Here is a 26,912-nt window from a genome sequence, read left to right on the forward strand (position 1 = left end):
AAGAGAGTGGTCCATACCTCATGGGAAAGTTCTGGAAGTTCAAGGGGGGTAAGGATATTGGCAGGAAATAGTGATGGTGGAGAAATGGTGTGGGACTTGCACAATTAAAAGAATGGATTTGATCGGCACACTTGATTCATTGAATTTGATTGGTGGGACAATAGAAAGATAGACCCCATTTGTAATTGGGTGAACTTTCATTGGTGGGAGAAGAATAGAGATATAGACCCCAATTGTAATTGGCCGACGTTGTTTGGTAAAGAGAATAAGATAAATCCCATTTGTAATAGTTTTGGGGGACTTAGGATTCGTTTGGTAAGAAATTTCTGTTAACATTATTTGTATTTTTTGAAAATATGTGTAGGTGAAAAAGTGTAAAAATATGAATAATGTTGTTTAAATACTAAAAGTTGTTGTTTAAACAATGATAACAAATGACCCTTATTGATTTACGCAACATCACTCTTATATGTGGAACTTAAACCTTATAAGTGTGGGATTACTTCTATGTGAAATGGGTGTTGTATGTAACTATTATATAAGATATCACTACTTCAGTCTAAGAACAAAATATTTTTTTAATAAAATTAAAATTGTTAACATAATAAATTGTGATTAGTATATAATGAAATGGGTGAAAATGATATCATTTCATTTACAACAGACCATGCCAAAATTTATGAAAACAACTATAAAAAAAATGTAAACTTCCTAACATTATTTGTTGATTGGATGAACTTGATTGAAAAGAGAATAAGATAGACCTTGTTTGTAATTAATCAGGTGACCTTTGACAGAAAGAATGAGACCCCATTTGGAAGAGAGAGAGAGAGAGAGAGAGAGAGAGAGAGAGGTAGGTAATGGGTTACCTCATTTGGAAACCACTACTAGATTGAGTAGAAATCACAAATATAATAGAGGGTTTTGGAGCTATGAAGAGCGTTTTGATTGATTGGTGGGTGGTAACTAAATTATAGGACACTAAAAGTCAGTTTGGATTCATGTCCACGTTTGTGTTTGGGGCTTTTTTTTTTTTTTTTAACCAGCGTGTTATGCACTGTTTGTTCATTGGCCATGAATAGTTAATTTAGGCCAATGAATAGTGTCAAACAGTAATAAACAGTAATTTTTTATTATTTATTATTTTCAATTTTCAACAAAATAAACTGTATTCAAACACACACTAACATAGAAAAGAACGGCTTAAGTAGAGGAAGACACATGTACAAATTACAAAGTGCTTGGTATTAGGCTAATTAGGTAAGCCAAGGTAAATGTAACATAAACACGTGTACTGCTTCATTTCACACATTCCTAATCAAATAAGGCACAGTAATCAATTGCAGCAAAATATCTTAAGGACCACATGTGGCAACCAACTAAAATGACACGTATGAACTTAGCGGCAAAAGTATTTTTTACCTTTAATTTTACTTGTTTTTTCCCATGCACTTTTTCCTTTATCTAAAATGCCAAAATATCTTGAAGAATATCATAAGAGTACTCTTAAGGTCGTGGCATTCATATAAGCCGACATATGTATACTAATTTGATTTTCCAAGCGTGTTGAATCGTTAGGTATGTTACTCTTTCTTGTTTCCTAGTCATATAAAATAAATTGTACCTGCTTTTTAGGGACACTAAATTAAAATTATATAATTCCTAAGAGATATACGTGGTGAAAACTTTAAGTGACACATTAGTTGTTAAGTGGAAAAAAAAATGTAATTTTTAAAAATTTATAATAATTTAATTTTCCAAACGTGTTGAATGTTAGTAATAGTTAGGTATGTTACTCTTTCTTGTTTCTTAATTATATAAAATAAATTGTACTAGGTTTATAGACACTAAAAAATTATATACTTTATAAAAGGTATTTTATAAAATATATACGTGGTGAAAACTCTAAGTGACACGTTAGTAAGTTCCTCGCAAAGTGAGAAAAAGTGGGTAATATTTGAAGTTGTGCTAAAGAGATGAAACTAGGTAATTTCTTTTTTTTTGAGACCGAAACTAGGTAATTTCGATTGGTGTGAACTAGGTAATTTCGATTGGTGTGAAGTAGGGCAAAGAAGACCCCATGTTGTTATAGAATCAAGACACACTCGTCGCTCCTTCTCTCTCTTTTCCTCTCTCTTTCCGACAAGTTGCAATTATTTAATTCAATATTAGGTAAACAAATTTATATTATTGCATTAAACTATGAAAATGATAAGAATAAGTGAATAACACAAAAAAAGTCTCACTACTTCCCAGGCAAGAGGACAACATCTATTTTTTAAATTATAAACCCACTAAAGATATGCAATACAGCAATAGTTTATGATTTATCCAAGCAAATCTTCTACATTGTTCCGGAAGGTACTAGACTTGGTCATTTACAATGATCCTAGAGTCACCATTTCCATATGTTAAACCTTATATACCCGTGAATATGCTTTTTTTTTTTTGGGTAAGACCAATGCCAAAATATAACTAGTATACTTAACCATCACGCACTTTGGGCGCGATGGTCACTCCATAAGTATAAGTGCTTGTAGAGTGTGGGGGGCAACAGTCAGGGTTCAAGTCTCTAGAAGTGAGTTTCACACACATATACACTTAGATTATGTTAAAGTAAAATTTATATCTTGTAAAAAAAATAGAAGTAAGTATATGTATGTGTGTGTATATAAATATATATTTATATATATATATATATATATATATATATTCATCCAATTCCATTCATTGGTCTTAAAAATAAATTAAAAAAAAATGATGCGCATGGTGGCTTAGAAATATTGTCTCGAGTTTCTCAAAAAAAAAAAAAAAAAAAGAAATATTGTCTCGAGGTTGATGAATAAAAATCGTAGGTATTCCTCTATCCAATTACTAAGCGGCTAATATTTTAGCATTTAACAATTAAAAAAGTAACTTTATAACATTTAACACATTACTTTACAATGTATCTAACATCAAAATTTCTATTTTTTTACCACTTCATTTAAATATTCTTTTTATTATTATTTTTTATTCATTTTTATTCTCTCTCTCTCTCTCTCTCTCTCTCTCTCTCTCTTAGTTGAAGTGATAATAAAATATATTTTTTAAAGATTTCAGCTACAGTAGGATGTCAAAGATGACATTCTATTGTAGCTAAGATGTCAACTTTTAAGTATAGCACCCTTAATGTAGTGTGCTTTTTAAAAATCAAATGTAAAAAAATAGCATATTTAGCATTTGAAACCTTTGATGAGAATGCTCTAATACATCTTTTTTTTTTTTTTTTTTTGGTGTCAATAATAACATGCCAATGTGTAATATAATATACTACTCGGATTTTCATATCCACCACTACACTCCACCTCTGCTATCACACCAATGAAGAGTCATATATATGTTGGAGAATCTTTCAAATATTTAATATTTATTTAAAATTTTATTTTATATGATATACCTATGAAGGGGCAAAATTTAGCGCAATGGACTTTCACCACATTGGGCCTGACGGATCCGAGCCCATGGGCTGGCAACAGTAGAGCCCAGTGGCCTAGAGCAGTTCCATATTCTTGTCGCACATGTAGAGTCTCCAAGGAAATCAGAAACTTAGCACAAAGAGCATTCTGGAAGATACGCGCGTTAATCCCCTCTACAAGGAAATGTCTTGTCCATCACGTTTGAGATTACTCAAGAGGATTCTTATAAGGAAAAGACTTCCACATCAAGGAGGAGAGGTCAACCTACTACTATAAAAGCCTCAATACCCTCGCAAATCAAGGTACGCATAATTTACCCTCTCTAGCACTCTAGAGTTGAGAACAATTCTAACTTGACCGTTGGAGGGTATTTGGTCGACACCACACTGGTGCCCTCGGCGAGATCACTTCTTTCTTCTTGCAGGTTGTTAGCTTGAGCGAGCGTGGATCGTATAGCTCACTGGTGATTTTACGGCATCATCAACCTACATTATGAAAACTAAGAATGAACAATTTTACATGATATAATGAAGTTTTAATAGGTTTAGTGTTGGGAAACCATGCTTACAAATTGAAAGTTTTGTTGAGTTACAAGGTGTATTTTTAAGTACTTAAAAAATGTGGCTATAGACTTAACCTATAGCTGCATTTTTAAAATGCTGCTATAGGTTAGTTTTAGCTGTGTTTTTCAAATGCAGCTATAGGGGTTTCAAAGATTGATGTTAGGAGGAGTCTTATTGTGCCCGAGACAAGTTAGACCCAATACCGACTAACAAGCCAGGGGGAGGGGACGGTAAAATTCAAGTTGGTCATCGAGTGCTATTAGTGCCTTTGGGAAGTTCGCTGCCGAATGCTATTTGGCGTCTAGAAGAAGTTTCAAGAGAATCTCCAAAAAGAATGATTTTCCTTTAGGATTCTAGTCAGAAGTGGGATTACGTGGGAAATGATGAAAAAGTAGTTATTTGAACCCCACTAAGGAGAGACTATAAAAGGGTGGGGAGGACGAATAGTGAGGGGGGGTTCTAAAAAGGAAAAAAAGAGGGAGACAAAGGGAAGGTGAGGGCAAGTAGTAAGAAAGGAAGAAGAAAAACCAGAGGGTAGGTGAGAACTAGGCTTAGAATCACAAAAGTAAAAGAGGTTGGGCTGTTAAGATAGCGTTTGAGGTGACTATATGTAGGAGTGCAAGGAAACCCACCAACAAGTAAATTGGGAGCCCAAATCCTTTGTCCCTAAAATCATTACTCTCAAGTTTGGGCACCACAGCGGCAATAGGCCTTATATAAAAAAAGGCAGCTAAAACCACTTATAAATGCGGATATAGACTTAACCTATAACCGCGTTTTAAAACTGCAACTATAGGTTAAGTATATAGCAAATGCGGCTATAGGTTAGCTATAGCCATGTTTTTTGTAAACGTGGCTAAAAAAACGTGACTATAGCCCGTGTTTTTTGTAGTGAGTCCAAGTTAAAGAGCCAAGGTGAGTTACAAGTTGTTGACTATTGTTCAATAGATTGAGAATTATTTTGAATTGATTGAAAATCATGAATTTTGTAAGATCAAGTCTAATATGTTGTTTGTTTCATTCTTAATTTGTGGCCTACTTGTTGGACTACATAAAAACACATTAGGGGCGACCAAAACAAGATAGAGTAATTTTGTCGTACAAACAGGTCCAAATCCTATTTATCTCTATTTCACCATCATACTAGTATTCAAAAAGTAGATTTGAAGACAATATCCTTTAAGAGCTTCTTAGAGACGGTCGAAGGTTTTGATAGTGAATAGTGTCATCCATGAAAACTTCCAAATATTGAAGAATTTAGAGATTTTGAAGTAGTAGAAAGTTTTTGTTGTAAGTTATCCACGCGTTGCTGAGTCTAGGTTGAAAGGTTTTATATTAGATTGTAGACTTTTCTCAATATAGCGGATTTTTCTTTGAGGAAGGTTTCACCTAGTGGCTTTTACTTTGAAACCGTTGTTTCATTGGTTTTCTATGTGTTGCCATATTGTGTGGTATTTATTTATGCTATTATTTATTTTTGCATTATATTGGTGTTGTCTTTGTTAACCATGTGTAGTTCATAATTAATTTAATTAATTATTTGGTCTTAAAATTCGTTAATCGATATTTTGGGGATCTTAATAAAAACTAACAGATCAGAAAATATACTAAATTCTTATGTGTGTGTACCTTTTTTGTTATGTGAACTGTTTAGTTCGAAGGTCCAAGCATTGCATTTGTCATGCAATAGTTATTCCGATGGTAATTAACTTTATCCAACAATAAAGAATACATGTTTTTAACTTCGATTTATTTGATATCATTTTGTTTTTAAATAATAACTTTATTGAATTTGAAGCAATAACAAAGAAAGGACTTTACCCATCTCCATCTTCACAATCGACAACGGACTTTGTCCTGTTACAAGAATAGGCCCAATGGCCCAAATTATGGGCTACAAAATTGGCAGTGCAATGGGCAGTAACTTCATGGGAGTTAGGACATGCTACTAGCCACTAGGGAAACGACACACAGCCCATAGAATGACAATCAAGCAGAATGGATAGCGAACGGCAGTTGTTCCATTGTTTTATTGATAGTGTAAACGACAATCATTTTGAAACTAACTAATGTGTTTGAAAAGTAGTACAACTCTTAATGCGTTTAATGGAGATGTCTATAATTCAAATACCTCATTCCTCAATTATAACTATTGAATTTATCAAAAAAAAAAAAAAAAAAAAAAGCAGTGTAACTTTGCATAAGAAGAATATAGCATGTCACAACCATTCTACGTAAATCATAAATATTTGAGAGTGATTAATTAATTATTCAATTATTGAACTCATTCATAACTCAAACATTTTGGAAGTTTAAAATTTCAATTCCAACGAAGACACACACAGCAACAGGTGCACGACACACACAAAACACCGAAAAATACAATACATCCCAAATTAGTTTAAAATGGCAAACACCTTATTTGAAACTTAGAGCAAACCATCAAACCCGTATGATAGGAAAAAAAAGTAAAAAAGTTCAAACAAACAGTTGTAGAATATGGAAGAAACCCTTAGAGAGTAATCGCCTTGTAGCTCGACGGAGGCACCTCGTCCAAGTTAGCCATTGCATAATCAATGTAGAGCGGAAGCTGATGTAAGAAAAAACAGATTATCGGCAGGCATGTCAGTCCTGCATATACGTTAAAGGTTTTGTCTTTCAGTTTATTCTCAAGCATAAAGGAATGTCCAGCAGAAAAAGAAACCAACATCGACACAATGGATATGAAGAGCGTAGATAAGCCAAACAGAAGTCTCGTTGGCAACTTGAAGTGGAAATCTTTCTGTTTGTATCGTTCAGTAAGGATGGAGAGAAACAAGAACAAAGCAGTGGTGGAGAAGAACAAGGCAATCAGCGAGGAGTAGGCAAAGATGGAGAGCCCCGATCGGTCTTCAAGGTTCGGCTTCCCTATTTTCTCGTCGATATTACCCGGGATAGTGGTCGATGCCGCAAAGGCAACAGTGACGATGAGTGCAGCCACAACTGAGCAGGATTCAGAGGTTTTGTTTAGCCACTCGCTTCCTTGTTTGACTAATTCCACATGGGTGCCGTTGAAGATTTCATCAGGGGTCATTTTGTCCTGGTTGAGTTGATAACGGAAGTGTTCCGGCATGTTGTTTTTTACGAACTGCATTAATTGATCATATGTCCAAGGTGAAAAATTCTATATCAACTTGTAGGATATATTCAGTAAAAAAAAAGAAAAAAGAAAAACCAATTTGTAGGATATGTCAACAGCCTCATAACTAAACTAGCACTCAATATTTGACTAAGGGGTGAATTTATAAATGACGCACGCAATTATGCACATGCATTTATATATGTATAGAGGATTTGAGACCAATTTGAATGAAAAACTATTTATTTGAACACTAATTTATATATATTAAATGTAAAAAAAAAAAACTCACATAATGATAGCATATTCATTGATTTTTTGTTTGGTAACAATATTTATTACTCCTATATTGTTAATAATTAGGGTTTTTATCACATGAATAATCTTTTTTTTTTTTTTTAATATAGTTTTCAAAGTCAAAATTTAAGTTATGAATGGAATGATTTTAGTAGTTAGATAAATATTAATGTTGACTCATAAAATTTTGGCTAGTACAGTGTTGACTCATAAAATGTTCGAATCTTCAAATTAATTGTAATAACAGAGAAAATCTATTATGGTTGGTTATGAAGTATATTCCACATGCAATTCCACACAAACATGTTGAATTTTACAAAATAAAAACAAAAAGAAAGTCCAATTATATTCTAGGTTAAGTATGGAGGGTCCAGGTTTCAAAATTTTAAACTACACAGTATGGAGGGCTTCAAATCCTAATTACTCACAAGTATTACTTAATTAAGAATTTCTTGGATGGACGGGGACAATTGGCTCCTTTGGCTTTGCCTTTGTTCAAAAGGTTTAAATTCTCCCCATTGTAATAATTTGAGTAAAAAAAAAATATTCTTGTAAGATGTGGCATTTGCTATGATGTGCTATAATTACACAATTAGGTGCTTCCGTGAATAGGTGGTCAGGTATTTCGGTAATTAAGTTGCTTAATAATAAAAATCAAGGTCAAAGTTGGTTTTGACTTCATACCTCATACCACTTGATTTCCCACTGCATTTGCAATGCTGCCCCAGGAATTACCCAGGGCTCTTGTTCTCCTAGCTCTGCCGCTAGATGTAATGCGTTGTTTCTGTTCGCATCCACTTCATGAATTAGTTTACGTTTCACAAAATCATGCTTGAATAGTACCCTTAAAACATGTGTTTGTCTGTTCTTCGCTGCCAAAAGCACAATATTGTTGCTCTCGTCGTTAATGGCCATTGGAATCTCTTTAAGTATTTTCACGACCATTTCTGTGATACCATTTTTGGCCGCAAGCAATATGGGTGTCTCTATCTTTTCCTCCTTTCCTACAAATAACAAAAGGGTGGAATTAAATGTTAGCCACAAATCATATTATATATAAATATATATATATATATATATATATATATATATATATATATTTATATACGCGGTTGTTGGAAGTGGTAAATCAAAAGGTGTCTCTTGATATTTCATAACAATTCATGTTTTTTGTTTTTCTATAACTATTTGTGTCTTTTGTTTTTTCATAACTTTTTGTGAATATTGTCATTCCATAACATTTGTGTCTTTGAGTCTTTTAAATTCTAGAATTTTCTGTTATGAAACAAAGAGTAATGACAATAATGACAGCTCTTATAACTTCACCCTATAAAATGAGATAGATGTATGATGTGAAAGTGTATGAGAGAAAAAGTTGTAGTATGCTCTCAAGGCAGTAGCTTGATATCTTTGTTTGTGAGTTTGAAGTACTATAATAAAATTTTCATTCCCCTCTTTCTTGTAAGTATTTTGTTAAAAATTTAAGTCAAGGCTTTGTAAAGCCAACAAAGTGGTATCAGAGCCAAGTTCTTATAGCCTAAAGTCTTTGTCTACACCATTAGTAAGAATGTCTTCTAACATGGTACAACCATAAATTCCTAGATTAACGAAAGAAAATTATAAGAGCTAGCAGATTCAAATGAAACCATTGTTTGGATCACAAGAGCTATGAAAGCTTAACCCACAAGTGAGCAAGAAGTCACCTACAACGCAGACCAAATAAATTTGCTCAAGGATATATTAGAGGAAGAAAGACAAGAAGGCATTGTTTCTACTCTATCAAGGGGTGGATGAGTCAACTTTTGAGAAAATTGCCAAAGAAAAGTCGAGCAAAGAAGCATGGGAGATTCTTGGCATTTTCTTCAAGGGTGTTGATTGTGTGAAAAGAGTTCGTTTGCAAACTCTCTGTGTTGAGTTTGAAGTTGCTCACATGAAAGATGGTGAGACTATTTCTGATTATTTTTCACGATTACTTGTAGCTGTTAATTGTTTGAAAAGTAATGGAGAGAGTATGAAGATGTTCATGTGGTGGAGAAAATATTAGGATCTCTTGCAAATAAATTTGAGCGTGTTGTGGTGGCCATTGAAGAGCCCAAAGATTTGGAGAGTCTCTCAATTGAGGAATTAATGGGATCTCTTGAATGTATGAGCAGCGTATGGAAAAGAATTCTAGCTATGTTGTCATTGAGCAAGCATTAGAGTCAAAATTGACCCTAAGAGAGGAGAAGAGGCTCCTGTGGAGGATATACCAATAGCAACCATGGCAAAGGTCATGGAAGAGGATCCTAAGATATATAAAAGGTACCATGAATTTTGGTCTTTTATATTCATATAATAATGATGCTACATTATATGGATATTCAGATAGTGATTGGGGAGGTGATCAAGATGAAAGGAAAAACACTACTAGATATGTTTTCTATCTTGAATCAACAACTTTCACTTGGATGTTCAAAAAGCAGAGTATTGTAGCTTTGTCAATGCGTGAAGTTGAATATGTGGTAGCATCCTCTTCTGTTAGTGAAGCAATATGGTTGAAGAATTTATTAAAAGAATTTGATCATCCACAAGAAGAATCCATAATTATTTTTGTGGATAACAATTTTGCCATAGAACTTTCTAAGAATCTAGTTCAACATGGAAGGAGCAAACATATTGACATGAAGTATCATTTCTTTAGAGATTATGTGAAATAGAAAGTTGTGAAGCTCCAGTATTGCAATACAGAAGTGCAATACAAAAGAGCAAGTAGCAGACATTTTTACCAAAGCCTTACCAATTGATAGATTTAGAAGATTGAGAACAATACTTGGTGTGAAGATGCTTCTGGTTTAAAGGGGGGAGTGTTGGAAGTGGTAAACCAAAAGGTGTCTCTTGATATTTCATAACAGTTCGTGTCTTTTTTTTTTTTTTTTTTTTTTTGACATAATTGTTTGTGTTTTTTGTTTTTTCATGACCGTTTGTGTCTTTTGCTTTTTCATGACCGTTTGTGTCTATTATCATTCCTTAACATTTGTGTCTTTGAGTCTTCCATATTCTAGAATTTTTTGTTATGAAACAAAGAGTCATGACAATAATGACAGCTCTTGTAACTTCATCCTATAAAATGGGATAGATGCATAATGTGAAAGTGTGTGAGAAAAAGTTGTAGTGAGCTTTCAAGGCAATAGCTTGATATATTTGTTTGTAAGTTTGAATTACTCTAATAAAATTTTCATTCTCCTCTTTCTTGTGAGTATTATGTTAAAATTTAAGTTAACGCTTTGTAAAGCCAACAACGGTTGCCTTGCCTGTTCTTCTCAGCCAAAAACACAATGTTGTTCCTTCGCTCTTGACATTAATGGCCATTGGAATCTCTTTGAGTATTTTGTTGACCGTGTTTGTGATAGCATTTTGTGCCGCAAGCAATATGGCTGTCTCTATCTTTTCCATTTTAGGAATTTCCTCCTTTCCTGCAAATAACACAAGGGTAGAATCAAATGTTGAACACATATCATATCATATATTATTTATATGCATTAACTATTATCCGGCCCTAAAAAGTACTAATTACAATTAAAATTTTTAATAACGGTTTATATATATAACTAACTCAGATAGATCTACTACATGTCTCTTTTTAAATAAGTTAGTTCATGTAGTATGTATGGAGGAGGAGATGGGGATTAGTAAATTACCTTTTTCATTCTCTTTCTTTTCTGAATCAGTTTCCGTTCCATTGCTCTTATGCTGTTGCTCAGTTTTGGAAGCCGTGGCACTGACGTCCGTAGCCTGGACTGTGGGTGGTTCCTGTTGGTACTTCCAATCGACCACGGATGTTTGCCCAGGGCCAGGGTCCCTCCCGCTTGAGAAGTCGAAGTACATTTTTTGATCTTTTGTACGTTCGATTAATATTTCCATTATTTTTTCCATTATTTTATCAGAATATACGTGCTTCCGTTTTATCATCATTATACCTAATTATAATCATAAAAATAACAATTATATTAAAAAAAAGGAAAATATATTGTATGCCTATATTAGTTTATATATAGGTATGGTTATATGGTTAAGAGGGGGGAAAAAACGAAAGTAGGTAGTTTGATTATCTGATATATTGGCAATGTGAATACCTTTCAGAAGATCATGAATGAACTTATAGCCCGAAATGAATAATATTTCGTTGCCTAAATCAAAGAGAATGTCAGAGTACTTGGAAAACCATTTCTGAAAATCCTGAGCTTCACTAGGAGCATGGGGTCCTGTACAAAACACAATTATTTCTTTATAGATTATAATGAGCAAAAATAACAAGGGAAGTGGCGCATATAAGTTTTCGCATTAGCAGTACTTTGAAAACCATTAAACCCAATAATTTAATAGATGGACTGGACCAACTAAGAACTAACCCCATCTTAAATCCCAAACCAACTGATTTGGGATTCTCTAACAATTACAACTCACATTCACTTTATACATTATGCATTTCTCACCTTCTTGTTCTGATTTGGCACTCTCTACATCAACATCCCCGCCTCTTTTAATCTTCTTTTTTAGTAAGTCCCTGCATCTCATAGTCACTAGAAAGAAAAGTAACGTTATAGAAACTAAGGAAAGAGGAGACCAGGGTTAAAAAAAAAAAAAAAAATCAACACTGCTTTTTGATGGTTTTTGGGTTCTGCTGTGTATGTTGAAGTTATAATCATTCTGTACAACGTAGTTTTGTTGGGCAACAATCTTGTGTAAATTAAAAAAAAAAAAAAAAAAAAATTTAATAATGAATTTCAACCTATCTTCAAAAAATATATGTTTGGAGGTTTTTTTGTTGCTTGAACATGTGTCGTGCTTTGATACGTTAGAATCAATTTTTTGGAGGTTTGTTTAGTACAGAACTCATGCCAATGTCTCACCCGTTAACCACTACTATTTTGCTTCCCTTTAAATGGTAAAATAATGTAATTAGTAAGTGAAATAAAATAAGAGGTGGGTTATGAACAAAGCCTCCAACAGAAACATTAAGAACATTAAAATTAGTTCAAAAGTAATCCAAAATATTAGAGCTTGTTTAGTAGAGATTTAAGTGACAAAAGAAGTAGTGAAGAATCACATGGGTTCGCTTTTAGTAGTGCTAGTAAAACAAGATCAGTGTGTATGTCACGATTGAAATTCAAAAGCAGGATGTTTGAGAAGATTAAAGCAACACATAAAATTTTTATTATTCATCCAACAATGCTAAATAATATGTCGATGAAGTCAGAGTAAAGTTAATGATGCTGCTAGAATAAAGACATTTAGTAATTGTAATAAAATTTAAATAGGTGTGTTCAGTAAAGTAATGAAAAAGTCCAGCAATGCTATCAAATAGATTTAGCAAAATATCGTAAAGAGCTTAGCAAAGCTAAGTCTAGATGTTCAACAATCACAAGTTAAAATATTTTTTATAGTCAAGTAATGAGTGGCCAGTCATGTCAGATAAGTAAAATTTACACAACGCAAACAAATATCTTCGGTACACTGACATAACCTTCTACAGTGAAATTTTATAAACCTGATGAAAAGAGAAGAGTAAGTTTGAGAAGGGGAGAACATAGCTTTGGGTGGTACATTCCTTCAGGAGTTAAGCCGTCCTCTTATTTCTGTTGCTGGACGAGTATTATCTTTGGGGGATAAGTACTAGTGTACACTGGTTGTTGCACACAACCATACACATACTTTCTATTTAGATTAAAATCATGATCTCAAGTCACAGTTTCAATTCAAATAAACATGGTAATTTTCTTTGCGCAGATAATGACCATGGAGACCAATTAATTAAGAGGAATAGAGAGTGATGTCTTAAAGCAAGTAATGAGCTATGATTATTGTCCATTTGCTGATTACTAATATAAAAATAAGTTTTAAGGGTGGTGAGACTTGAAAATTCTAAAGGAGACAATGTCTGCAGAAATTATAATATGAGATGAAACGAATCGCGAAAAATAATAACATAGGGTATACTGCACATATTATGTTGGATTGCATGTTGAGTTGGTGGACATGTACACTTAGCACGTACAAGATTACCATCTATTGACTAGGATTTTTCATCCTAGCGAACTGTTAGTTGGTAAATTTAAAAGTGTTTTTTATTTACTTGATTCATGTTAACGCACGATATTGCAAATGTACTTGTTAGTGCTGTACCTCGATATGAGTGAATGGAGAAGAAACTGCACGAATTTGATAAACCTAGAGTCGTAAATGATCCTACAAAAATTCACATCTCTAGCGTACATCTAAACATTTTCGAGTTGCCCTGATATCATGTTCTCTGCTTTTAAAGTAAAGAAAAAAAGATTCATTTATTTAGCAAAAAAAGAAAAAGAAAAAAGATTCATTTCATACCGGCACGAGCCATTTTCCAAAAGGGATATATGCGTTCTTGGCAGCTCTTTTGGGATTCGATCCTGGAAGACTCGTCAATTCTTTCCATAGCAGAACTAACCAAACCTCCAAAAGCAGTTTTGTGCTTGAGCTCTTTAACCCATGTACCTTTCACACAACAACAAAGGGTAACGATGAGTGGCGTAGGACAATAGATGTAAATCGGAATAATCCATTTGATAATTGAGAGATGTATACAGTGCCGGAACTACTATAAGACATGGGTGACTATATGCCCCCTGAAATTAAAATTTTATTTTATTTTATTTATTTTTTCCATGGTGTAATATATAAATATATAACACTTAAAATTTGATCCAAAAATTATATATCTTACTCTCCCAAAATTAAAACTAGCCTTTCTAATTAAATTGAAAGGTCAACCCAAAGAATCCAAAACAAATTAAAATAGCCACGTGACCAACCATATTTGTGTTTGAAATGAAACTTTGATTGTTTGTTATTTGGGACAAAATTAAAAATACTAGATTTTGGAATTTGGGTGCTGTCGTGTTGTCTGACTCTACCTAAAGATTAGTTTTATGCTTTTCTTTTTTATTATTTATTTATTTATTGTGTTTGGCTTTTTTTTAAAAAAAAAAAAAATATGTTTCGGTGGTTATTATTATTATTATTATTTTTACTTGGCAACATTACTACAAGACTTCATAGATTATTTGTAATACTTCATATATTATGGAAAAAATTAGTACTGAAAATGGAACGTCACCATTATGATCATAATGTAGTTTGACATTTGTGCTTAAATTTTTTTTTGAAATATTTTTGAATTGTGCTAATGATTGTTAAAGACGAACAAATCTATATATATTAATAGGCAAAATTGAGAGAAAATTCAATTATGTTCTAAATTGGATTTCAATTATTGTCAAATTTTGCGTCACATGTCCTATTTAAGTAGTTTTATTTTATTTTTTTGTTTTTGTTTTAGGTGAGTTAAGGAAGTACAAAAAACGAAGAGTCTAATACAAATAAATTATTGAAAACTCAATAAAAAAGAGAGAGTAAACTCACATGTGTATATCCAAAAGAAATTAAAATAAAAGAGAGAGAATATAGTTTGAATCCATATAGGTATGTGTGGGGCCCAACAATATGTGGGCTAGGCCCATTTGTTCATGGGAAGCTTTAAGGCCCAATCCGAAGAGGATGTTAGTCCAAGCTCATTAGTGTAAAGCACACATGGGCCCAAAGAGGCAGCCGAGGACGGTGCAGCCCTCGGTTTGGTCCAAAGCTCCATCAGGAAAAGGGGCAAAAGCGGCATAGGGACAATCTTAAAAGGAAATCTGAAATATCTAGGAAAGGCTGACCTTACTGTCTTTCCCAGACTGACCTTTGCACCTAACAGAGCCGTGTTCTTTGGCTTTATCAGCCACTCCCAACGACTTAGGTCTGGGACAGATGGGACAAGTATCAGTCTTGGAAAGGTCGACCCTACACGTGGACGAGGGAAATTGAACGCATGCTAGTATAAAAGAAAAAATATGTAACCTAAAGAGGGGCCTCCAGTCCCAGAGGGAGAGGGAGGGGTTCCAAAGGTGAATACACCTGAACCATGTATGAACAGCTTAACAAAACCACTGCCGGGTGAACATGACTTAGCCTTTAGATCCCACTCTCTACAAATGATATTGTATGGGCCCATTCACGTCCTGACCCAACTACAATTTCGGTTCGTTCTGGACCGTGACCCTACAATTGGCGCCGTCTGTGGGAAGGCTTGCGCGTTAGCTCGAGCGGTGGCGAAGTTGAGCTTCTGTCGAACAAGGGACTACGAGGGTGCCTGTATCACCGGCGACACATTGTTGCTATTCCAACATAAGCTCCCACTAGGGGCTACGTTCCACGGTGTCAACGACATGGGCAAGCCTAGGGGCTTCAAACATCAGGCCAGCTTCCCCCACCTTATTCGAGGAGCTAAACCTTCGGAAGATAAGCAAATAAATAAGAATACAAGTTTTGGACAGAACCAAGGCCTTGTATGGTCCTCGGACCCAAGCCTCTGGGGAAACCAACTACTTAAAAAGAGAATACAAGTTTTGGACAGAACCAAGGCCTTGTATGGTCCTCGGACCCAAGCCTCTGGGGAAACCAACTACTTAAAAAGAGAATACAAGTTTTGGACAGAACCAAGGCCTTGTATGGTCCTCGGACCCAAGCCTCTGGGGAAACCAACTACTTAAAAAGAGAATACAAGTTTTGGACAGAACCAAGGCCTTGTATGGTCCTCGGACCCAAGCCTCTGGGGAAACCAACTACTTAAAAAGAGAATACAAGTTTTGGACAGAACCAAGGCCTTGTATGGTCCTCGGACCCAAGCCTTTGGGGAAACCAACTACTTAAAACGACAATACAAGTTTTGGACAGAACCAAGGCCTTGTATGGTCCTCGGACCCAAGCCTCTGGGGAAACCAACTACTTAAAACGACAATACAAGTTTTGGACAGAACCAAGGCCTTGTATGGTCCTCGGACCCAAGCTTCTGGGGAAACCAACTACTTAAAACGACAATACAAGTTTTGGACAGAACCAAGGCCTTGTATGGTCCTCGGACCCAAGCCTCTGGGGAAACCAACTACTTAAAAAGAGAATACAAGTTTTGGACAGAACCAAGGCCTTGTATGGTCCTCGGACCCAAGCCTCTGGGGAAACCAACTACTTAAAGTTTTGGACAGAACCAAGGTCTTGTATGGTCCTCGGACCCAAGCCTCTGGGGAAACCAACTACTTATAAGGAAAAACTGTGTTACATGGATTTCCTAGTTTGCCCTTGGATCCTCAAAGCTAAAGGGACCAGTATAGAATGGAGTAACGTGTTTCCAAAAGCATAACCGGAGTCATGCAATGCTCGGTCGCTCCCTCGGGTGAATTATTTAGAATTTGTCATCCTCGGACAATATTCCCGCGCTTATTACAGAGCGTTCAACCGTCATCTCGGTTAGTTTCCTAAGTTTAACTTACTATGAGTCATTATTATGCCTGATAGTGTCGGTAGATTAGAATTAGTTGGATTGTGTTTCAAGAGTTCTTGCTTTAAATACCGCTGAGGAGGAACACACACATAGAACACACCCACTCACAAAGTAGTGTTATCAAAGGAACAGCATTCAAAACAAATAAAGAAGTCTCCATTTTTTACTAAAGCAAAGAAACAGTACAGCGTACAATGAAAAGCTAGAATCAGTTTGTGTCAAAACTCACTACATAACCAAAAAGAAAGGAAGATACAAGAGAATAAAGTAAAGCCGAGGAAGTAGATCAGAGGAGAGGTTGGCTACAGCTCCAAGATCTTGTTCTTCCTCAATGCTTTCACTTGCCCACAACTCAAACAGCAAAAGAGACCCAACTTGAGCCTGACACCGCTGAAGGAAAGGTGCAGGGAGTTGGAAGTTGAGGGGCTTTCTCTAAATATTCGCCCGCCACAAGACAGAGGCGATGATGGCGGAGAATCTTTCTTCTGACACACCAAAGTTCTGGTATGAACAGAACCTGCTTCGGATTTTGACTAAAAGAAGAAGAGACATCCTTTCCCCTCTATTGAAATAGAGTACTCTCTTGAGCCTATGCTTCCTGTGCCCATACCTCACCATTTTTAGTCTCATAAGTGCACGGCGCTTTCGTGGCGGAGAGATTTCCTTCTTCCCAACTTTCGCCTCAGACATGTTGTGCTAAGGGAAGACAACACTGAATATAGGAGCTGTGATTTGGGAGAAAACTAAAGAATTGGTGCGAAGATGAAGTAACTTTCTCTCCTATTTATTTAAAGAGATAAAGAGGTGGCATTTAGTTCACGCAGCGTCCCAAGGAACACTAAAGACAAGATGGCGTAGGCTCAGTCTCCAACGTCACCTGCAACCAGGGAATTAAAGGAGTCTCTGGAAGGTGCACCTCGAACATTGGGACATCAAAAAGTACTACGTAACCAAAACTACATAAATACCCTTTAAGTTGTGGGCCAAGTGAGTTCGTGGCCCAGGCCTGTTTTGCACGGAGGCCTAGGGGCAATGGCCCACACCGAGGAATAACTGTTGCCGAGGACAACTTCCTGCTCGGCACCTCGCGAAATACCTGAGGAAAGGGAGAAACTGAACTCAAAGGGTCTTGGACAGAACCTAGGCCTTGTATGGTCCTCGGACCCAAGCCTATGGGGAAACCAAGTACTGAGAAAACCTAAGTTTCGGGCAGAACCTAAGATTTGCATGGTCCTCGGACTCAAGCCCATGGGTAAACCAAGTAATGAGAAAAATGTCTAAGTTTAAGACAGAACCCAGGTATTACGAAGTCCTCGGACCCAGGCCTTTTGGGAAACCGATTATTCGAACGGGGAAGGTTCTCGGCTCAAATACTGTAAAAGGTTAAAGCCAGTGTGATTAAAGGATGGCGAAACGGCCCAACTCTCATTAACCTAAGGAAACTGTCCATTTGGCGAGTGAAATGTCTTCGGATAGTTATTTCCTACACTGTATCAAGCACTTAGTCCTCATCTTGGCTAATTTTAAGGTGAGTTTCGTCCCTCACTGGTCGGCTTTGCTATGTTAAATAATTTTATTAAAGTCATGGTGACACCTTTTTTATTAGCAAACATTTTAGCCTTAGTTATTATTGATTCAAATACTATATTACGGTGCCGAGCAGCGTTGGTAAACTTGTAAAAACATAAAAACATAACATACGAAATAAATGAATAGCAACTTTTATTAATATGGAAAATTGTTACAACGTACAAAGAAGGGCTTGAACAAGCCTATACAAAAAATGAACTGCCAAAGCAACACTAGCATCTGCAATACAGATAAGTAAATAGTCAGTTGCCTTTTAAACTCGCCTTCAAAGCTTTTCCAATCTCTGCCTCAGTACTGCTCGTATCAGGAGAAGAACCTTTTTAGAAAAAGATAAAGGAGAAGGAAGAAGAATTGGAACACATGGAAGCACTTCAGCAAGCTCTTGTCACCGAAGAGTGCAAAGGAAGAAGAAGATGGAGGACATGAGCAAGAGAAGGAGGAGAAGAAGAGGGAAGCAATGAAAAGAAAGTAAAAGGAGCAAAAGAGGGAGAAGGAAAAGCACCAGGATGGATCTGGTGGGGGAAAGAAGAAGAAAGAAAAGTAAAGGGTGGCGCCAGTGAACGAAGAGAGGAAGAAGCAGGGGCATTTAGTCCCTGCCCCAGTCCTGACTCCTAGCACACCGGTGCCACATTAGATATGCTCATGAGAGAGCGGGTGGTGATGATGCTGTGTGTTCTCGGCTCAATCACGTTGAAGGTGCGACGTGACGAGTTCTTGCTTCGGATTTTGGCTGAAAGGTAGGCGGGATAAATCTTGAGTCTCTGCCATCCTTGCCCCGACCGAGCCATCTCGAGCTTGGTCAGAACGAGGTGTTTTTGGGAGGGAGAAGGTTTCTTCATCACCTATGACTGTGGTGAACGTATTACGAGTCGAGGTATAATCAGAGGGTAAGTATAAATTCTGGGAGGGATCTGAGGACTTCAGTTTTCTGGGGGATTAAGGGATTCACTTGTGAAAGAAACAACTCATGTCCACCCTCTTTATATAAGGGATGAAAAGGATAACATTAAATGTGTTCAGAGCTTCAAGGAAATCTGCCAGCGAGAATACGCCTGTTCTGCTCCCCCACGTCATCAGCAGCCATTGAAGTTGAGAGGTCTCGTGAAAGGAAAACATTAAAGACCTACTTCGGGTAACCAAACGGACAGAACGTATCAAGGCTAAATCAAGGATGATATCTCGTAGGTCGGAGCGTTTCCTGGGTATTTGGAGAATTGCCAACGCCAGGGAAGGGTCGAATTAAATGAGCAGTAATGAAGACTCGGAGTTACCAAAACCCCCCTTTCCAACCAAGAGGTCGGACAACAGGGTTTTGAGGGGCTATTGTGGGGCCCAACAATATGTGGGCTAGGCCCATTTGTTCATGGGAAGCTTTAAGGCCCAATCCGAAGAGGATGTTAGTCCAAGCTCATTAGTGTAAAGCACACATGGGCCCAAAGAGGCAGCCGAGGACGGTGCAGCCCTCGGTTTGGTCCAAAGCTCCATCAGGAAAAGGGGCAAAAGCGGCATAGGGACAATCTTAAAAGGAAATCTGAAATATCTAGGAAAGGCTGACCTTACTGTCTTTCCTAGACTGACCTTTGCACCTAACAGAGCCGTGTTCTTTGGCTTTATCAGCCACTCCCAACGACTTAGGTCTGGGACAGATGGGACAAGTATCAGTCTTGGAAAGGTCGACCCTACACGTGGACGAGGGAAATTGAACGCATGCTAGTATAAAAGAAAAAATATGTAACCTAAAGAGGGGCCTCCAGTCCTAGAGGGAGAGGGAGGGGTTCCAAAGGTGAATACACCTGAACCATGTATGAACAGCTTAACAAAACCACTGCCGGGTGAACATGACTTAGCCTTTAGATCCCACTCTCTACAAATGATATTGTATGGGCCCATTCACGTCCTGACCCAACTACAATTTCGGTTCGTTCTGGACCGTGACCCTACAGTATGTAATTGTAATTTTTTTCAATTGTAACGTGCATATGCATGGTTTATACACTAATTAATCAATAATATATCAACTTTATAGAGTGATTATGCTTGTATTTACTCTTACAGTTTCTATTACAACTACAAAAGAAACATTTTAGTCATGAAGTTGTCAATACTAGGTTTCTCAATAAATGGAATTTCTAACTGAATTTTTAATTTTATACATAGAAAGAGGAATTATTCTAGCATATAATATATAAGCAATCATAAAGATTTCGGGATTTAAATTAAAAAAAATGGAGTTTAATTTTGATAGATCATAAATAGCTGAGTAAATATATTAGGAAATTAACTATTTTGGGTTTTTTCTGTTATTTAGATTTCGTTAATACTGAATAAATCATAAATGTTAGTTTTGTTTTTGGTGTGTATATATATATATAAGATTTAAAAGTACGGATCAAAAAAATTATATACATATGTCCCGATGTTTATATATACGCTTAGCAAAACAGGAGTACTCATGATGTATGTAGAACTCGGCCGGATATCCACCATTAAAGAAAGCTTGTGATTTGCAGCTAGACAATTGAGTAGTACTTACAATGATAAATGACGCTCTTCCAGTCCCAAAATTTAAGGTGGCAACAACTTCTGAAGACCGAAGGCTTACTTGCTAGGAGATGCAGAGGGGTGATTCCATGCTCGTTCACAGAATATGCAAGACTACGGTCCCGTTCAAGTATTTCAAATGCCAAATCTGTGAAGCACAATAGTTTAAATACGCTTCAACAGTATTCCATTAGTTGCCCAATTTGACTATAGTCACGACTCACGAGTGTGTTACAAAATTTTCTAGAATTTTGTTACAAATATAATAACTTAATAGTACATTAATTCATAATTTGCTTTTGTCAATAAATTTTAGTTCACTTGAAAAAAAAAAAAAAAAAAAAAAGTTTAGCAAAAATATTTACTCACCGAAATGCTCCCACCTGATGGCACAGTGAAGGATAGTCTCACCATCCTTTCTTCTGTAGAAGGGATTGCTTTGGCTGTGGTTCGAGTCGGGGGAGCCACCGAGGGATTGGAGACAAAGGAAGTTTGGTTTTTGACCATGAGAAGCGGCTAAGAAGTGAGGGCTCTCACCAGCATTGTTACGAAATAAATCTTCAAGCACCAAGTCCTGAACGTCCGAATTTTTAAGTTCTTTAGCAAGGAGCAAGCATATTAAAAATCTCCTCGTTGTTGCTGCCACATGCAGAGGGGTATTCCCTTCATTGTTTTTTGTCCATAGACCGAACTCCGAAACCTTGGTAATTTCACTTACAAGTTTACGTACCATATCTTCTGGGGCAATGGACACAGCTACGTGCAATGCTGTGTCCCCTGACGTGTTGATCCTGGCGCAAATGGCTTTGGTTTGGTGTTTCTCATACATCTCAACAACATTCCACCATTCACCTGTCATTGTATTATTGTACAAATTGATGGCGAGCTCATCATCCTGTTTCGCCCTATTTTCTGCCATTTTCTTTCTCACAACTGTGAACAATGACCAAAAATATTTGATATACGAATAATCCTAGCAATGCTGGTAATGTGGATAAGTTATCGGGCTATAAATAACCATAGGGGGGGGGGGGGGGGGGGGATCAAGAGAGATGAACAAAAATCTTCAATTGGACTCTTATTATTTATTTTATTTATTTCTTGATAATTCCATAGATTCAATGAGAATAATGTTTTTATTAGAAACACCAAGAGAGTGCCAATTAAGTTATAAGATTCTTGATTACTTTTTTCTTTATAAACCTTTATTTATAGTCCTAATCAACTCAATTAGTGAAATTTATTATTATTGAATTCATGGAACGGACGTTATATATATAAAATAATGATAACTTTGATTACTTTATAACCAAAAAAGAAAAAAAAAACATATGACAGGCTGCCATTGGTTGAACGTCAAAAAGAACACTCACACGTACGGCAGTATAGAAAATTTTTATTGAGCCATTGGAAGAGAAAAATAAAAATTTTAGAGAAAGAGAAGGAAATTATGAATAATTATTTTATGCCACATGCCAAGAAGAAAATTTTTATTGAGCCATCAAAAGTCATAGAGAGAGAGCGAGAGAGAAAAGAATAATTATTTTTATTCCAAGAATGGAGAAAATAAAGGAGGAATAATTGTTTTATGTTGAGAACTTGGCCCTTTAAATTTAAAGATGTCTACTATAAATTAAATTAGGTAACGGTATACAAAATGGAGACATTTTTTTTAAAGCTATTGTATGTGTGTTTCACGATTTGTTTCGAAACTAACTTTTGTTACTTTGGATCTTAAAAGCTATTGCACGTTGTTTCTGTTAAGAAGAAAAGTAAGAAGAGCATTGAGGCACGTGAGCTTCACATGCAGGAGATTAGTGAAGGTTTGATGAAGGAAGAATTAGTTGATAAGGAGCAGCTAGGTTCAGACACGTGTACATTAGGCATTAGCTAATTCCATAATTGCTGCAACTAACTCCGTGATTCACGGATTGATTAGTTAGTTAGCTTTTCTGGTTTTTTTTTTTACCTTTTATGCTTGCTTGTAAATTCATTTGAGATGCTCATCTATATATATATATATAAAACCGAAACTTTTGAAGCTCCCACGTTTTTCCACATCAGCATTATTTAAAAAAATAAAACTATTAAAAAAATAAAACCCTAAAAAAAAAAAACTATTAATACATTAGTGTTATTTTTGGTGGCCACAGTCCTCATCGTTGTTTTAACAGGTTGCAGGACCTTATGGAATTCCTCCAAACCCAGCAAGTCGTGCTCTTTTCATTGTCTACCATTAAGCGGTTCCTTATATTGCAGAACGAATTAGGTTCAACAGTTCCATCTCTTTGATTTCTATTTTTTACACATAATATTTTTGTAATTGTGATTAGGTTTGAGCCTGCATTGAAACTTTACTCATAGAAAGTGCCGAATTTCCTGTTTTGACAGTTCTAGAGTAGTTTCCCATGCCATTGTTCTGGCTGATTCACAGTCTGATGAGCCCTACACCGAAACTTTTGAAGCTCCCACGTTTTTCCACATCAGCATTATTTAAAAAAATAAAACTATTAAAAAAAAAACCCTAAAAAAAAAAAACTATTAATACATTAGTGTTATTTTTGGTGGCCACAGTCCTCATCGTTGTTTTAACAGGTTGTAGGACCTTATGGAATTCCTCCAAACCCAGCAAGACGTGCTCTTTTCATTGTCTACCATTAAGCGGTTCCTTATATTGCAGAACGAATTAGGTTCAACAGTTCCATCTCTTTGATTTCTATTTTTTACACATAATATTTTTGTAATTGTGATTAAGTTTGAGCCTGCATTGAAACTTTACTCATAGAAAGTGCCGAATTTCCTGTTTTGACAGTTCTAGAGTAGTTTCCCATGCCATTGTTCTGGCTGATTCACAGTCTGATGAGCCCTACAACAATGTTGCTCCAGGAAGCAGTCATGTTCAATCTTCCACTGTGACTAATCTTCCACCCTCCTCCACATCAGGGGTGTCTGTTTCTCTGATAAGGTTAAAAGAGAAATTCAATGGATTATGGTTTTATGCAGTTCAGAGATGGCCTACGGTATAGTTGTTATTTAGGCATCTTGCTAACTCCAGCCTTAATATATGAAAATATGATATAACCTTTTGAAACTAAGTCATGTTTTTATATGCAGTTTAATTGAATTACAACTTTTATTTTTTATTTATTCTTAAAGAAAACCCATGTCTACAAGGTATATGATGAGATTGTTCCTTTTATATTATTTTTTTTCCATGGAACAATGTCCATTCCCTCCCCCCTCCCCTCTCTTCTAATTCCCTCTCAGTTTTAGTGCTTTGTATTCAATTTAGCTTCCTTTAATTGGGTGTTAGAGCACATGGGGAACTGCTTTTCTTATTTAAGATTTATATGTCCAGGTGCTCCCTATAGCTCGAGAATTTTTGCAATTGGTTCTTTGTGCTAACCTAATGTTCTTCTACTTTGAAGGTTATTCCTGTCTTTCAGAGTTTATTTAAGGGATTAGAAATTCAAAATCTTAACGATTCAAAATTTTTTCTCTCCAAGCCTCTATTATCATTTATCAAAATGTGCTACAGGTATTCGTTATGTGTTCATTCGTTATTTGATTTTTAAATAGTTTTTATGTTTGTATTTTTGATTAAAATGAGCCGTACTCACAACCATTTTTGACAATTTTGAGTCCAACCTTAGGAACAAACTCTGGTAGCCATGATATGACTCCATCGTGCAGGTTAACCCTATCATCTAAAAACTTTCCCGTGCATCGCACGGGTTAGCGACTAGTTTCAATAAAAAGCAATCTTCTATTTACCTTTCTTTCTAGGGAGAGAGAGAGAGAGAGAGAGAGAGAGAGAGTTCACATTGAATGTGCAATTGTTTTACAGATTCACCACTAACTTTTGTTACTTGGATCTTAAAAGCTATTATATGTGTGTTTTAAGATCTGTTTCGAATCTAACTTTGGTTACTTGGATCTTGAGCTATTGAATGTGTGTTTCACGATCTGTTTCGTGGAACATGTGTGTTTCATGATATGTTTCGAAATTCTCATAAGATTTTGCACCGTAGAACTTTTAAGTATGAGATCAATTTTAATTTTATGATTTATGAATGTCATATATTTTACGTGGTTTTTCAATAAATATTTAGAATTTCCTCTTACTTTGAATTTTTGTTTTTTGTTTTTGGATTTTTATAGTCAAATCTGTGAACTTTTAGTTTCTAATTAACATAGAATGAATTAAAAGAGTAAGTATTTAATTTTCTTGATTGAGAATACGACAGTGCATTACTTCCTCAGGCATTTCACATATTAGTAACTAACTAATATCATGATTAGATTCACCGTTCATGTAAGAAAAATGAAGTATTATATGTCTATACTTCAAAAGCATCTAATAATTTTTTGGTTAGAATATAATTGCAAATATATTACTTGGTATCAAATGGGCATATTATTGTACTCTAAAATATTAAATAAATTTCCGTATTAAGTTTTACGATGCTTACAACTTGGCATCCAAGCTTAAATTTTATAGAGTAATGCTATAAACACAAACTATTTTACAACATTTTTACAAACTGCTGATGTGGCTTTAATATTTTCCAAATAGTTATTGTAAATAAAAATGTGATTTTAGTGATGGACTCATATAAGAAATAGTAAGAGTTTGCCACATCAATAGTTTGCAAAAATATTGTAAAATAATTTGTGTTTGTAGTATTACTCAATTTTATATAACATGCAAATCCTATATTACATATGAATTATTTTATCATAAGTCTTTGTCTTGTTTTACATTAAAACTTTCTTTTCACAAACTCAAGGTGAGGGGCAATTTCTTCAAGAAATGATAGATGATTGTAAATATGTGGTTTCGGATAGTGAGTATAAATAGTAAGAAAATAAAAAAAAAAGTTAAATAAAATAAATAGGTAGCTCATGTAAAGCTTACAAATAGTAAAAAAGATAAACAATAAATTAGTTTATAATTACATCCCAAATGGGCACGAAAGCCTTAACCTAAACTCATTATAGTTATATTTTCTTTTAGTCAGCGAAGTTCTTTTGTTTTTTGGTTTTCCAATACAAGAACTTCGCTATTATATTAGAAGGAAGCTTTAGCATTTGTTTTACCTCTTTATTCTTCTTGGCTTCTTGCTGTTCTATCAAAGTATCGGGAACATAAAGTTCTTTTGTTCTTTCGTTATCAAAGTATCGGGAATATAAGTTGTTGCTTGTTCCACGTCGTTTTACCTCTTTATTCTTCTTGCTCTTCTAGCAAAGTATCGGGGACAAAAAGTTCTTTTGTTATTTTCTTTACAAGCATTTGCTTAGAGTGAAATATAAAATTGTCCTCCATGATTGTGTTCATCAAACTTGGATCTTAAGTTGTTGCGTGTTCCGCGTTATGTTTCAAAATTAATTCTCTTAAAAATGTTGCACCATAAAAGATTAAATTACTTATGCTCAGTGTATGATAAGGAATCCTTTAAGGCTTGAACAATGAATGATGTAGGGAAAAATATGGGATAAATTTTTTTTAATGTAATTTTATATTTTTCAAAGATTACTTTCTTTTTCCTTATAAGTTATATCAATATATATTTTTCTGGTCTTATTTCCAAATTATGTTTTATGGAATTGATAAATTAGCAAGTGTTGTGTGTGGTACGGTTGTCCAAACCTAACAGATACCCGTCAAAATGATAGATCTGACTAGGCCAAAACCAAGATTTGACCGATTTGATCAATGCGGTGGTTGACGGTGCTCTCATTCTTTGAAATTTGATGGCTTTTGGGTTGAGTGACAGATTGTTGCAAGAAAACTTGAATCCAATTGAGCCATCTTGTTAGTTTTTAGACCCCTTAAAACCACAAACAAATTAACCTAGGTAATTAGCCAAGTGATTACTTAGTCAAATTAATAGATCTAGGTTAACACAAATAGTAGCGGAAAATAAATAACACAACGATATGATAACTCA

General features: G+C 35.4%; 1 protein-coding gene and 1 pseudogene across 1 annotated transcript; one reads left to right on the plus strand and one right to left on the minus strand.

The window, feature by feature from the left end:
• Window positions 1-6,292: 6,292 nt before the first annotated feature.
• On the minus strand, window positions 6,293-21,937 carry LOC126710001 (uncharacterized). Its single transcript, XM_050410383.1, has 8 exons — window positions 21,331-21,937; window positions 20,954-21,109; window positions 13,800-13,946; window positions 11,909-11,995; window positions 11,549-11,677; window positions 11,114-11,392; window positions 8,121-8,440; window positions 6,293-7,148 (listed from the first exon to the last, which is right to left on the minus strand). Exons 1-8 carry the CDS (start codon window positions 21,878-21,880, stop codon window positions 6,534-6,536), a joined length of 2,283 nt encoding a protein of 760 aa, XP_050266340.1. The 5' UTR covers window positions 21,881-21,937; the 3' UTR covers window positions 6,293-6,533.
• A 3-nt stretch (window positions 21,938-21,940) lies between these two features.
• On the plus strand, window positions 21,941-24,710 carry LOC126710158 (peroxisome biogenesis factor 10-like; annotated as a pseudogene).
• Window positions 24,711-26,912: the final 2,202 nt, after the last annotated feature.

Source organism: Quercus robur, chromosome 12 (assembly GCF_932294415.1).
Source record: "Quercus robur chromosome 12, dhQueRobu3.1, whole genome shotgun sequence".
NCBI lineage: Eukaryota > Viridiplantae > Streptophyta > Magnoliopsida > Fagales > Fagaceae > Quercus > Quercus robur.

Coding starts and splice junctions, on each gene's coding strand:
- LOC126710001 (XM_050410383.1), bottom strand. CDS start 21,880: ATGGCAGAAAATAGGGCGAAACAGGATGATGAGCTCGCCATCAATTTG. Junction 21,110..21,330: donor CATCAGGTGGGAGCATTTCG/GTGAGTAAATAT, acceptor TGTGCTTCACAG/ATTTGGCATTTGAAATACTT. Junction 11,393..11,548: donor CATTCATGATCTTCTGAAAG/GTATTCACATTG, acceptor GATTATAATTAG/GTATAATGATGATAAAACGG.